Raw genomic sequence first — 13810 nt, 5'->3', positions numbered from 1 at the left:
GTGCCCGGCCCCCGCACACCGTCGGGCTGTGCCAGGCCCCTCTCCCGCTGCCCGGGGGCCAGGCCAGGGCGGCCGTCACCCCTCGGCGGGCACTGCCCGGCAGCCCAGACAGACACAGCCCCGTCGGGCGCTCTGCCCTCTGCACTGGATTGCCGTGGGCCACACCAGGAAGACTCGCCGCGGTTACGAGAGGCAGTCAGGTCCTAAGAATACAAACACAACCGATTCCCACCAAGAAATCACTCCGTCCCTCCTGGAAGCGCCTTCCGCCGAAATCGAGTTCAGCGATTCCGCAGTTTGGGCATCCAAACAGCACAGAGAAGTGCAGATCTTGAAGTAGTTCTTCTGTGGTCTAAGTGAAAGATTTCTAGTAGATATTTTTGTGGAAAAAGTTCTTGCCACAAGCACCAAGACTCTAGAACAAAAACCCACTACATCTTGCAAAGGCCGTGTTCAAAACTAGCTGCCAAGGGGAAGGGTAAATTAAGGGAGAAAAGCGCAACTTACTGTACTTTTTTGTCATTTTAAAATAAGCTCACACCTTTCCACTGTTTAAAAATACACTGAGGGATTTGAATAACAGCACAGAGAGAAAAAAAATACAGATGTGGTCAGATTTTTGAACAGTTTCTGTAGTACCACAGAGTTAAGAGAAAATTAAATCATACATCTAGAAGCAGCCATTTAAATACCGGTAGTTAAGAAAGGGTGTTTCCTTTCTGAGCATGGCTGACAGAGATAAAACAATAAACTAAATTTATCAGACACTGCTATTTCTATTTTCATTCCATAAGCTGTAGCTACTGCTGCTAAATAGAAATCACCTTCCCACACTATTTTGTAGGGAAGATGCAAATATCAAATCCTTTCAGATTCCTTTTTTTCATTTTAGGCATGTATTTTTTTTTATGGTTTCATTACTCAATGTTCAAATCCCCCTTTTTAAAAATTTATTTTACAGATCTATTTTTATTACGGTTTCTTTGAATAAATGTGTGACTTGATTACCAAGGATAAACATCAGTGCATAGCAAGACCTCTAAATCTGGAATACAATATGGAACGGATGCCAAAATGGAAAGCTGAAAAAACTACTTTGGAAATACCAGCTTGCACGGTTTTATGTTTGCTGTGTCTTTTCGTATAGGGCAGTTTCACAGGACAGTAAGAGCAAAAGTTGACACAAACCCCCAGGCCCCGAGTGAATTGATTTGCCCCTTGGATGCTGGCTTCCTTTTGTAACTACCTTCAACAGAGGAGATTCAAAATTCTTGTCATTTTACCAAATTCCAGAAGTCACTCTGTTAGGAAACGCACAGACTACTTCATCTACTTGGACAGCTAGAAGGTCATGTAATAAACAGATTTTAAACCACCTCGTAACACCCCAGAAGCCTCCGCTGAGCTTTATGCTTTCTGCTCTCCGTCTGTCCGAGGTTACCACCAGAGCCAAAGCTGCACGAGCACAGCTTCTCGGAACAAGGTGATTCCATAAAACACAGCGTCGGCCTCGGCTGTGCCCAGGGCACTGTGCCCAAGAGATGCTGAGCCGGACCCTGCCCTGGGGGCTGAGGAGGAGGAAGAGGAGGAGGAAGGGACCCGGGCACAGCAGCTGCAGGAGCAGCACACATGGGAATCGCTGCTGCGGCCACTGGCCGTCTCTCTGCCTGCAGACACCGTGAAAAGGCGGCCAGAGCTGCGAAGGAGGCAGCCCTGGGGCTGGTCCCGGGGCTGGCCATGGCGCTGGTCCTGGCGCTGGCCATAGCGCTGGCCACGGGGCTCAGCGGGGCCACCACGTGCACCTGAACGCGACGCCCCAGCTCGGGCAGAGCTGCACCCGACGGCTGATGCTGTTAGGAGCCAATTCTTGTGCCAGAAGCGCTGTCTCGCGATTCTCCTGTAACAGCCTGGCTACTGTGTTAATAGGGAAAAAAAATCAGAGCAAAGGAAACCACCGCTGCCCCTCTGAGAGCCCAGCAGAGCACGTATGTGCTGCTCTACAGAAACTCTGGACTCAAAACCAACCAAACCCACCACGCTCCGCAAACCCGCCAAGCCCTGAGGGACCACATGGGCCCGTGTTTCCAGGGAAAGTATTGGGTGGGCAAAGGACAAAACAGGGAGAAGATAAATTGTTTTTTGTACCCCTTAGTGGCCGGACATCAATGCTGCAGCTTTAAAAGCTGTCTTTCCAAAAGCCGTGAAGAAAAAAAAAATAAAATGCAGAGATTAGGATTGCAGCTATACATGGGAGAAAAAATATGTCAAAAGGAAGCTTTTAATGAAGGAATGGATGAAAGACTTCCAACTACAGGAGATTAACCTTCTTATCATATATACTCTTTTTGCAAAGTGAAGGGAAGGGGCGGGAGGGGAGAACCCTCCTTCAAAGACCTGGAAACTCTCCGACACTAAAAATTAATTCACCACATTTAGAACATGGTACAGTTTGTAACAGTTCTCTTTGCACACTTTCTTCTGGACTCTAAGCGTTTTTAAAAATCGAGTAAATCATACCAGAGACCTACATTTGCTGAATTACCCATTTTTAAAACAGATTGTGAAGGGGGTAGGACCCTCTTTGCAAGAAACCAGCAGCTGCATGACGCAGGGCTGTGTTTTACAGAAATGCAGGCACAAATATGTTTTGCAAACACAGGAGTATTAAGACAAGCAAAAATAAAAAGTGAAAGGCATCTAAAGCCATTTGGGAAAAGGGCTAAAAAGGGAGGAAAGGTTTTCAGCTGCGTACTGGAGGTTTGTGGACCAGCCATAACCCTCAACATGTCGGCTGAAGGTGAATCTGGATTTGCCGTCCGGAACCGGAGCTCTGCCCAAGGCAAAGGGACATCCCTGTGTGTCACAGCGGACAGTGTGACCGAAGAGAGAGGCTGTGTGGGAGGAGACTCTGCGCTGGAGACATCAAGAAAGCGTTATTTGTTTACAGGGAATATTAAAAATAATAAGGCTGTTGGACAAGAGCAGGGCAGGCAAGTAAGATGTAGAGGAGTCAGGAGAATAGGGAGATACACCTAATTCTTTGCCTTGGGGAGTCAGATCTGACTCCAGTGGAACCTCACAATCTCTATTTCAGGGACTCAGATATGAAAACAGACTCATCCAACGGCCGACACCAGCGGCTACTCTTGTAGCCATTGAATTGTTGATGTTTCTGTTCCCTTTTTCGGGCGAAGCAAACTGGACACCAGGCACACCGTGACGCTGTCAGGGGCGTCTGTCCCACGTCGCAGGCAGTTTTGGGGGAAAAAGGCAAAAGGCAAGGCTTTGGCAGCCACTACACTCTACGTCCATCCCTACTGATCTACAGGCCCTAAACCAATAATTTACATAGTTAGTTACAATATATTTGCATTTACCATTTACATACTTAGAAATTTACATACTTAGTTACCTGAATACTTGATCTCGTTCTTTAGAAACCCTGAAAACAGAACTGTGCCTGTCTCAAAATAATTTAAATGAATTAGCAGAGAGTATCTCTGGGAGGATAATTAGTTTAAAACTGTAATTTTTTAAATGCATTTCTGCCTTTGCATTTAAAGTTGTTATGTTTTGGTCCACAAAGGAGTCCTTGATAGAACTGGAAATACAATGACGCGTAAGCTCAATGAACAAATTATGGTTACTTCACACTAGGAAGATTTATGGCTTTTGTTCCCTAAAACTATTTTGTTGCTGTTTTAGCTTCTCCTTACATACAGACATACAACACCAATTTATTTTAGGCCTGTGTCCTTGCATCCCCATTCCCATCTGTACCAGAAACAGAGCAGCTGAAACAAACCACTGCACGCTGGAGCTGCCAAATTTCACAGGCACCGGAACCTGGGACCAGGGGTTTGAGGGGCGCCCACCCCCCCTGAGGGACAGGGGCCCTGCCCTGCCCCTTGCCCACAGCAGGGACACGTGGGTGCTCTGTCAACCCGGTCGCAGTCGGGGGAGCGCCCACGGTTCGGGCCTTCTGCAAGGTCGTACCCACGGAGGAGGGGAACAGCCACCAGGAGGAGGTAACGCACCCGCGACGGGGGTGTGCGGGGCTGCTGACCGAGCTCTGAGAATAAAAACCAGAGCCGGAGAAGGACAGTTATAGTTATGAGCCTCTGGTGTGGCTATCTTTGACTTCCCATTCCAGCACCTCAAAAAATGTTTGCAGAGCCCACATTAGTGAAATGATTTTCGTTCTGAACAGCCTGACAAGTTTATACAGCACACAGAAATTCTGCTCCCGTCACCTGCCCTGGACGTGGCTTGCTTGTTGCCAACTTCATGGAATATATAGATGGACAGCAAACATTACCACATTTGTTACAAAAGCATAGCGTAAGTTAGCAAAACTGCCTCCTGACATTAACCTCCAGCACTGACTTTTAAAAGCCACTCCCAGTTCGCAGTGGCACACTCCGTTAGAACGGCCCAAAGACATCAACTGCCATCCCCAGTTACACCCAGTCAGCATAATCGCTCCAATAAACTAATCACAGACTGTTTACCACAATGCGTATACATCATTTTGAAATATGCTTAAAGTCTCAAGCACTGTTTAAACATTTTCCATCTTCTGGGTTTTTCTGAGTAATCTTTAGAGCTACTACAAGCGATTTTGGTACATAAATCCAAGGAGATACACAGAGTAAACTGAACAAAAGGAACCCCATTCCAGGTCATTTGCCTGCCCAGCAGTCATGAGAAAAAATAGATGCAACCCAGAAATTGTATTAACTGTTCTGTGCACCAACTACATCGCTGTTACAGCAGTCACCACACAGCATCAAGCTTTTTCTCCCCAAAGGCAGAGTAATTTAATAAGACCACCAAATTAGCCCTAGTTTCAAAGAGGGCGGGATATGGAAATACAAACATAAATATATTAATGAAATGTATCAACTTCGAGTTAATTCTTAGAAACTGCACTTTAAAGGATTTATAGGGAGAAAAAATTATATAAATTCAGATATAATGTGGCTGGCTGGGGTGCTGGCATGGCCAGTGCATGGTCTGCCACTCTCCTGGCACTGCAGTGGGAAGAGAAAGCCCTTCTAAACTCTCCGAGGCTTGGGCAAGCACGCTGGCATCTGGTCACCCATGGCAGTGCGAGCACACACCATGGCCTGTGCAGCGACGGACCATGGCAGCTGGGCAAAAACACACACAGGAACAACCCCGTGCAAAAACTGAGTGGGCGCTCATGGGCAAGAAACAGGTGTTTTACCAGAAAAGGCGGCAAAGACCATTTCTCAGCTTTCCCCTCTCGGAGAGCTCAGCAGCAGCGTGTCGACAGCAGCACTGTTTACACTGTGACTGTGCCAGCCTGCAGAGCAGCGCCGCAGAACGTTTCAGTTCCCTGCACCCAAACCCACCTCATTCACATCTGCACCAACTCAAACTACAGTATACTTTCTGTTTTAAAAATTTTAAAAAAAAAGGTTTTGCAAAGGTTGCCAGTGCTGCAACTGCTCCTTTCCTCAGGCAGCGTTTCCTCTCAGTCTGGCAGGGGACGCTGTTTCTGGAAATTATCTTTGTGCTTCGGGAAACCGGCAGGCACGAAGAAAGCACAGCTGACTGTCTTAACAGCCTGAGTTGCTGGTGACAAGGTTTTAATACGTGTAGCACATGATTATGACAAACACGTATCTAAAATCTGCTGCACTAACTCCCACCTACTAACTTTCTGCACGGTAATGTGGAAGAATATTTTGCAAAATAAGCAAAATGTTAGAGGTTACAGCATCTACTTGTGGGAGGAAGCCCGGGCTCAGGTCTCCCCTCTCTCCTCCCTCGCCCTCTCCTGCTGCAGTTCATCCCTCTCCCGAGCTGTGCCCGGCCCTGGCGGTGCCACCGCAGCGGGGCAGAGAGGGCAGGGGGTCAGGCACCTCACCAGCCCAAAGAGGAGTGACACCCATAACTCTCCTGCCCTGCAGCACTCTTCGGCAAAATTTTACTGTTACGCAGTTCCCACCTCTGATTTTTATGTCTTTAGTCCTCAAAATTTCTTTTTTCTACTTTGTTTACATAAGAAACCGCTGTATTCCCTCTTTAGTTCACCTCCTTTCCCCTGCAACTTCTTATATGCTCTTAGGAATACATAATATACAGGAAAGTTGGCAAGTTCACAGTATGAATCACTCTGACATCACTTCTGAATGTCTACCAGCAAAAATGCTGTCTTTCCATATGTGGCACTCCTGAAATAATGGTATTGAAATGGTATAAATAAATGGCTATTTCCTTCATCATAGTTTCGCACCCATCATTACGCCTTCCAATTTGCTTTCTGCTTATCTTTCTTTTCAAGCATTGACATCAGTATCGTTGCAGACAAATCCTCCCACATGTGGATGAATAAACAAGCCATAAAAAAAGTACTAACCTTCACTGACAGGGGTTGCACAGCCTTCAAGGTTCAAAATTATATCTTCATCTCTGTCATCAGCACTGGTTCCCAAAATCATCCAGCTCTCGACATTATCACTTTCGGATACCACGCTGTCCTCCTCCGAGCTGTCGTTTATCACCAACACATCTTGGATGCCATGAGCTCTGGCAGAACTTGCCGGGTCCACCTTCCCAGCAGTGCTCTTCCTCGGCCTCGAAATGTCCATGCCCAGCCCAGCAGGGTACAGGGCGTTACCTCCAGCAGCCCTGGCATAATCTGGGGTGGAAGATCCTGGACGGCTGCGTGTGTCCCCTTGTGCTAAGGACTTTGCTGACTTCTTGGCTTTGCTTTTGTAAACACTGTCTTCATCCGGTGTGTCGGACAGGACGATGACCTCAGGGTCATCATCGGAGAGCTGAGCATCACAATCAATGATTTCAGTGATGGTCTTGTCTTCAGGCTGTTTCTCAGTTAGAGCTGAACGATGGCCCGTGACTCCTGCTACATCAGATGCTTCACCCGTTTCCAGGTTGCTGATTTCTCCAAGGTTTTGGGAATAGTGGATCTGGCTGTAGAGATGAAACTCCACCTCAGTGTCAACACTCTGCTCACTGGATGACTCCTCACGATAAAGTTCATCTTCATACATTTCAGTATCCTCCCTGTCTTCATACTCAGCAAACATTCTGGAAACCAAACAGTCTGTATCTACAAAAAAACAAAGGGTTGTCTCAGACCGGTCGTGTATGCATGTCCCAAACCATCTTTCAAATGATACCTTTGGCCTTTCTGAAACTGCTGAGGTTAGTCACAGAGCTCTGTGTACAGAAGCTAAAACTGAGCAGACTTAACAGCTACAGTAATTGGCGCTCAAATCTGTAAGAGTAGAAGCGACTTAAGGGTGAATCTGGTTTAATTCTAACTACTACTTTAACCTCAAGTACTCCAGCTTCTGAAAATTGCACTTAATGTGCTCTCAGCTTCCACAGCTCCCCTCCATCTGGGCTCAAGACCAGGGTACTTGCACTGGTCACAGCCAAATGAGTGTCTCAATCCAGGTTTGATTGTTCTGCCGACTAGTACTAGTTCTGGGTACTTTGCAACTTGTCTTGCTAAGTAACATCTTATGTACATAACTGAAAGAGCAGGAAAGGAACATTCAGCGATATTTGAGAGAAGTAACCAGGAACCTGTCTACACCTGGGCTGCAGCCACCTGAACTGGCACTTCAGAATGAAACCTAAGAGCAGAAGTGCTAGGGCTACAATACCCAGTTCTGCACAAGCTCAGGTCTGGAAGTGGCATTAAAAAACAAAGAACAGTAAAGGTAGCATACCAAATCTGCAGCCTTCATACAAACCAGCCCACCAGGGCTTACACACTGAGTCTCAATGCCCTGGAAACACAGCCAGAGCGCTCCCAGATGCGAGGAGGATACTCCTGCAAGCTGTGTCTGCCCAGCTCAACCTCAGCTACAACTGCCCTGTACTGCCACCCGTTCAGCCATCGTTATCGACAACCTTTAGCAGTCTTTTTGGTGGAGCTAGGACTAATGCCCCCATTTCCCTTCTCGCAGACTTGGTGATAGTGGTTTTTAAACAGACGCTCTGAGAGCTGGCTGATGGGACAAACGCACCCTCGGCGCGTCTGCAGAGGACCAGGGCTGGGAGCAGCGGTTGGTGGGTGGAGTGGTTGTGGTGCTGTTGGGGGGCACCCCCGGGCTGGGGGAGTGGGCAGAGAGGACCCTCAGGAAGGACAACAAAGGTAACTGCCAAGTCCTGCACTGGGGAGGGAGAGGGGCTGGGGGCCCACTGCCTGGAGAGCAGGTTTGCAGAAAAGGGCCTGGGGGCGGGACAGGTTGAGCATAAGCGGGTCAAGTTGACCATTTCTGGGACAAAAAGCATCCCGGACTCCTGAAGAACATCGCCAGCAGCCAGAGGGAGGTTCATCCTTCTGTCCTGGCCAGTGCCCACGGGACCACATCTGGAGCGGTGCGTACAGCTCTGGGCTCCCCAGCACCAGAAACAATGGACAAACGGGAGTGGTGGTGGCAAAGGGCCACCAAAACCATCCAGGGATTGGCCCCGTCTGTCCCGTGAGGCCAGGCTGAGAGAGTTGGGACAGCTCTTCCTCGAGAGGAGGAGATCAGTATGCATGAATACCTGATGGGGGCAGTGAGCCACACAGAGACAAGCGCTTCAGAGTCATGTCCAGCAACATGACGAGGGGCAACAGACAAAAAAAAAAAAAAAAAACCAAACAGGAAATTCCACTTCAGCATGAGAAAAAAACCCTTTTTCCTCTGTTGCCCAGAAACACCATGGAGCCTCCATCCCTGGAGGTGTTCAGAACCCAGCTGGACACGGCCCTGAGCACAGTGCTCCAGGTCACCCTGCTCTGAGCCAAGGGTGCTGCATGAGATGATTGCCAGAGGTTCCTCCCCACCTCAGCTGTCCCCAGAGCCCAGCCCCTGGACAGTGTCTCTGGCGTTCACTAGCCACCTCTGGACAGGAAATCCAGAAAGTTACTTTGCCTACTCCACAGGACACCTTATTTCATTGGTATGACCACACTATGCATGGAGGAGGGGAAAGAGAATACTTTCTCTGAAAAGTCTCTTTAGTTCTGTGTTACTCCGAGGGAAGCCAATAAGCCTTTTCAGACATGAGAACTGTCTGAGATTGAGCTCGGGTTGTTAGCTGTGGAAGGAAGTTGAGTGATATTGCTTAAATTCACATGCTGATGCATAAGGACAAAAATTTAGATTTTGGAGCTTTGTACAGAATTAATTTCTGCCATGATGGCATTTAAAGAACCCTAAGTCTCTCATTATGCCAGCTCTCTGTGCACACCCTGCAGGAGTCCCTCCTCGATTACGACTGATTTCACCCCATTTCTATTCCTGTTATACCTGAAGTCAACCTAAAGAGGAAAACACTTTTCCCATGAAAAACAAACAAAGCAAAAACACATGAAACATGAACGCACATGCAGGAAGATGCAATGCTTCCTGAGAATCCATACCCTGTACTCCCCAGGCTCTCCGCAGCGCAGCACCCACCGTTCAATCCTCCTGCACAGCTACAGAAATCACTGCAGGCAGTGCCCGCTGAGGTCGCATCTGGGGCCCACTCATCCACACCCGCGCTCAGCTCCAGCGCCTCTGACACACCCAGCCCGGGTTCTAACCCACGGGGACAGACCCACAGCGTGGTTTGAACCCAGCCGGCAGCCCAACATCGCGCCCGCTCACTCACCCTCCCCCGACTGAGGATGGAGAGAGAACTGGGGGGTGAAGGGAGACTTGTAGTTTGAGATAAAAAGTTTAGTAATTGTGATGAAATAAAACAAAAGCCATAATAGAGAGTACAAATGGGTAATGCACAATGTGACTGCTCAGCACCCAGCCTGTTCCCAGCCAGCGATCCCAAAATACCAAGATCCTGAAACCACAATCCTGGAAACAAGAGAGAATTTCCCGTTCCCAGCCCACCCTCCTCTACACACTGATGGTGACATTGTGTGATCTGGAACATTCCCTCAGCCAATCCAGGCCCGCTGCTCTGGCTGTGGCCCCCCAGCTTCGTGTGCACCCGCACATGGGCAGGACACAGGGAGCTGGAAAGTCGTGGATTTCTCAGCCACACCTGACACCATCAGTGTGTTACCAGCATCCTTCTCCTGCCAAGTGCCATGATGAATCCAAAACACAGCGCTGTTCTAGCTACAAGGAAGGAAAATCCACTCCATCCCCACTGAAACCAGGACAAAGTAAAATGCTGGTCACTGAACAGTTATAGGTAGTAAAAAGTAAGACAAAAGAGCATCTGATAGAGCAAATGAAGGACCCAGACTTCAACATTTGTCTCAACTTTACATGGGGTCACCCCTTCAGACAGGCCTTAGCCTTTTCCCATCCATGGGGTAAGACATTAACCTTTTCCTCTCTTTCTCTTGCCATCTGAAATATGCATTTGGATTAACTTCAAGTATTAAGACTTCTTAAAAGAAAAACCTCTCAAACAAGAAAAGGAGCACTGGCTCCAATTAAGCACATTTACAGTATTAATCTGTGGTTGGGGGATGTGAGAAAACAGACCTTCGGTACTGTAGGAAATGAAAGAATCCCCTGGAAGCATGACACAATTTTAGTGACACTTGAAAAGCCAACTCAGTTCAAGCACTCTTTTCTTCCCGTTCTGTCAGCCACTGGGTAAAGTTACACAAAGTAAGGACGTGACCACGGCTGAAACCAGGCAGCTAAAGCAGAGCGATAGCTCACAGGTGTCAGAGAGCCCCAGGAGCTGACCCATGGACACGGCGTCACACGGACGGGGGTAAGAAGAGGCAACGCTTACCTTGATCAACCCTCGCCAGCAGCTCAGGTCTAGCAGCAGCTCCTCCTCCTCCTCCTCCTCCCAGGTGCACACAGGACTGGAATGACAAAGGGCTCTTCCCCTCGCTCAGCACATATGGCAGGCCACTGGGAAAGAAGAAACATCACACATCAGCGTCGCAGCGCAGTCTGCAGGTACCTGGTCCCAGTGTTCACCGTCGTCATGCGCAGGGAATAGTTCTGCCCTGCCTCTTCGGCAGAGGGAGAAACAGCTCTTGGAGGGTGAAAGCACTGCCTGCCCAAAAGGGAAGAGGAGCTCGACAGAAAAAGTTTGGTTGGTTTTCAGACCGCCAAAGTGACGGTACCTCTCGCTGTATTCCTACTGACAGAGGGAGAAAGACCTGTCTGAGTGCCAGTCTTCTGCAATTTAATTTCCTTTCAGCAGTGAGAGGTTTAGACCATGGGCCACTGTCCTGTCTGCCACCAGCTAGAGTATGACAAAGACATTCCTCGTGTCTGAGTGCGAGAACCACAGTAAAAAGAACAGCCATGCACAGACTAGCTGATTTGACAGGTAATACAGGCTGCAGAGAGCACCACACACGAACACACCATCCTTTGGAACTGGCCTGCCTTATTTGTAAAAAAAACCCCAAAACTTCAAACCCTAGGCCACAGGAGAACCCCGTCCCTTCACCTGGAGGAATGCCAGGCCCACCTCAACCCTGAGCACAGCTGTCCTCACAGCTGCCTCTCTGGTAGGCACCACCTAAGAACAGTGCAGGCAAAGGGCTCCTGATGTTAATATCTGAAAAATCACAGCTACCTCAATTTCTTTTAACCATTTCCAAACAAAACTGCAGATGGCTGTAGTTAGAAATGGCAGATCATTCTCCCAGGCCATTTACAAGGGCTGCCTGCCAGCACTCTTCATCTGTCCGTTAAAGAAACAGCGTCCCCCACTTGATAAAGTAACAAAAGTTGGCAGCAGCACAACCAAAGCCACTTCTCGGCCAAAATTCCAGAGCAGTTTGGGACACTCAGCTGTAAGGTAAGTCCAGGAGGGGCTCTGCACAAGGGCCGTCAAGATGCCCAGGCCAGTCCTTCCCATGACATTCCTGCCTCACACCCTTTTTCTCCCTGACAACTCCTTTCCTCTGTGTTACTTCTGCTGCTCTTACTTTCTCAACTCCCAAAACCTGTCAGAGCTCACACATTAAACTTCTCCTCTTTTCCTCTTGCCATTATATGCATTTGGCTTAACTTCAAATATTAAGATTTCTTAAATCAAAAAACTCTCAAACAAAAATCAAAGTGCAAAACCCATTACTTTTTCATCCTTTGCCAATATGACTTTTGAGACAAGTGTACTGTTTGCACCACAAATCATCAGTGAATTCAAAGATTTCCTTATTCTTGCTGTCTGCTTGATCTTTGCAGTAATGTTAAATCTAACACTTTATGACAAAGGCTGCACTGAAAATACAACAAAGATATTTTTTGCTGTCTTAGGAGGTGAAGACAAGACATAACCCTACGGTCAGACTCTGTCACAGGCAGGAACAGCAATGAAATGGAAAAGGTTGGTCTTTTGAGGAAATTACTAGAAACTTCCTAAAACCCCAAGTATCTATGAAAACAGAGGTTCAGACATCAGAGTAGTAGGAGACATCAACAGCCATTACAGTCGTGTGCAGAACAGACCTTTTCTCAGTTTTTCTGTTCACTGTGATACATGATCCGTCTAGAACTTTAGACTCTTTAAGGCACTGCCAAGGTACAACCAATATGAAATTGATAAAGAACTCAAATGGTCAAACGCAGTTAATTGAAATCTCTCACTTCAGCAGCTGTACCTGCCCTTCTACCCTCCATCAGAAGTTACTGGGAGAGATAAGCAATAAAAATTGTAATGAAGCAGAGCTCCAAAACAAAAAAAAACCGTATTTGTACTTCTTGCTACCCTATGAAGTGTATGCAGATGTCAAGCCTGAATGTATTTTTAAAAAAACCCACAGCAATACACGTTTATGATCAGAGGTGAATGTCAGGGACAGTTTTTCCCCTCACCTGTACTGCGTTTCTGTACCAAACACAGCACAGATTGCATCTTGGCTGCCGGGGATAACCCAGCTGCACTCAAAGCAGGTGAGAAGGAAAGAGTTTTCATCTGCCAGGCGAGGTGAGATGTGCGGCCATCAGACACCCTGCGCCGCTCCCCACACCCATGTGCGCACAGAGCAGAAACATCCTCACAGAGAAACGTTTAAAAACGTCCCGAGGTAGGTCCCAGGGCAGTCAACCCCGGATTTCACAGAGCAAACCCTGACAATGATACTGCACCTATCACCTCAGGTTCAAGCAGCCAAGAAAAAGGCAGACAGCACCACGAAGCTGACATAATGGTGGCATTTCCTGCCATTTTGGGCTAAACTCACTCGCTCTGTGCAAGGACAACTTGTGCTGCTCAATGCTGAGATATAAAACTCGTGTCGATTTGCTGTGTGTTTGAGAAAATGTTTCTCATCTGTACTTTCTTTAGATACAGTGCAAGTAGGTGTAGAGGAGAGAAGAGAAGCTTTGGGTAAGAAGGGAATGTTTTTCTAGTGACAAGCTATACCTTCAGGAGATCACAGGAAAATATCTTCCACACCCAAACCCTGAAAAATAACAAAATATTCGAAGTTTACTTCAAGCCTTTTGGAAGGTTTTTTCCCCTTAGCAGTTCTCAGAATGGTGTTTAACTGCTCAAACATCCCCAAATTAATAATTTCCTTTTCCTCAGATCGAGACTGGACGGGGCCTGGTGACCTGCCCGCAGCTGTGAAACACACAGATCCCGAGAGTCGGGAGCAGCGAACGGGAGAAAACGAGCCGCCGGTTCGCAGGCAGGCCCTGACGGCCCGGCGGCTCTCGGGGAGACCCCGGGGTGCCCCTGCGGGCAGCCCCTCCCCGCGACGAGCCGGGGGCGCCCCCGGGGCTGGAGTTTCGTTCCTGGAGTTGGTGTAAGGGCCGGGACCCGCCGCGGCCGGAGACAGACACGGACACGACTGCGGTGACTCGCACATCTGTTTAATGCC

General features: G+C 48.1%; 1 protein-coding gene across 2 annotated transcripts in view; it reads right to left on the bottom strand.

Annotated features, from left to right (window-relative positions):
• Nucleotides 1-13444, bottom strand: part of ZCCHC7 (zinc finger CCHC-type containing 7) — a 124916-nt gene extending 111472 nt beyond the window's left edge. For both annotated transcript variants that reach the window (XR_003400234.1, XM_026866897.1), the window contains exons 1-3: nt 13351-13444; nt 10753-10877; nt 6389-7102 (exon numbers count right to left, since the gene is read on the bottom strand). Coding sequence is in view for 1 of the 2 variants with exons in the window: in XM_026866897.1 (XP_026722698.1) it covers nt 6389-7079 (691 nt within the window). In the remaining variant the exon portion in view is untranslated. The remainder of the gene's footprint in view (nt 1-6388; nt 7103-10752; nt 10878-13350) is intronic.
• Between the last annotated feature and the right edge of the window lie 366 nt (nt 13445-13810).

This window comes from Athene cunicularia (assembly GCF_003259725.1).
Source record: "Athene cunicularia isolate RWA chromosome Z unlocalized genomic scaffold, athCun1 chrZ_part5, whole genome shotgun sequence".
Lineage (NCBI taxonomy): Eukaryota > Metazoa > Chordata > Aves > Strigiformes > Strigidae > Athene > Athene cunicularia.
The sequence above is the reverse complement of the archived record's forward strand: the minus strand, read 5'-3'. Positions and strand labels throughout refer to the sequence as shown.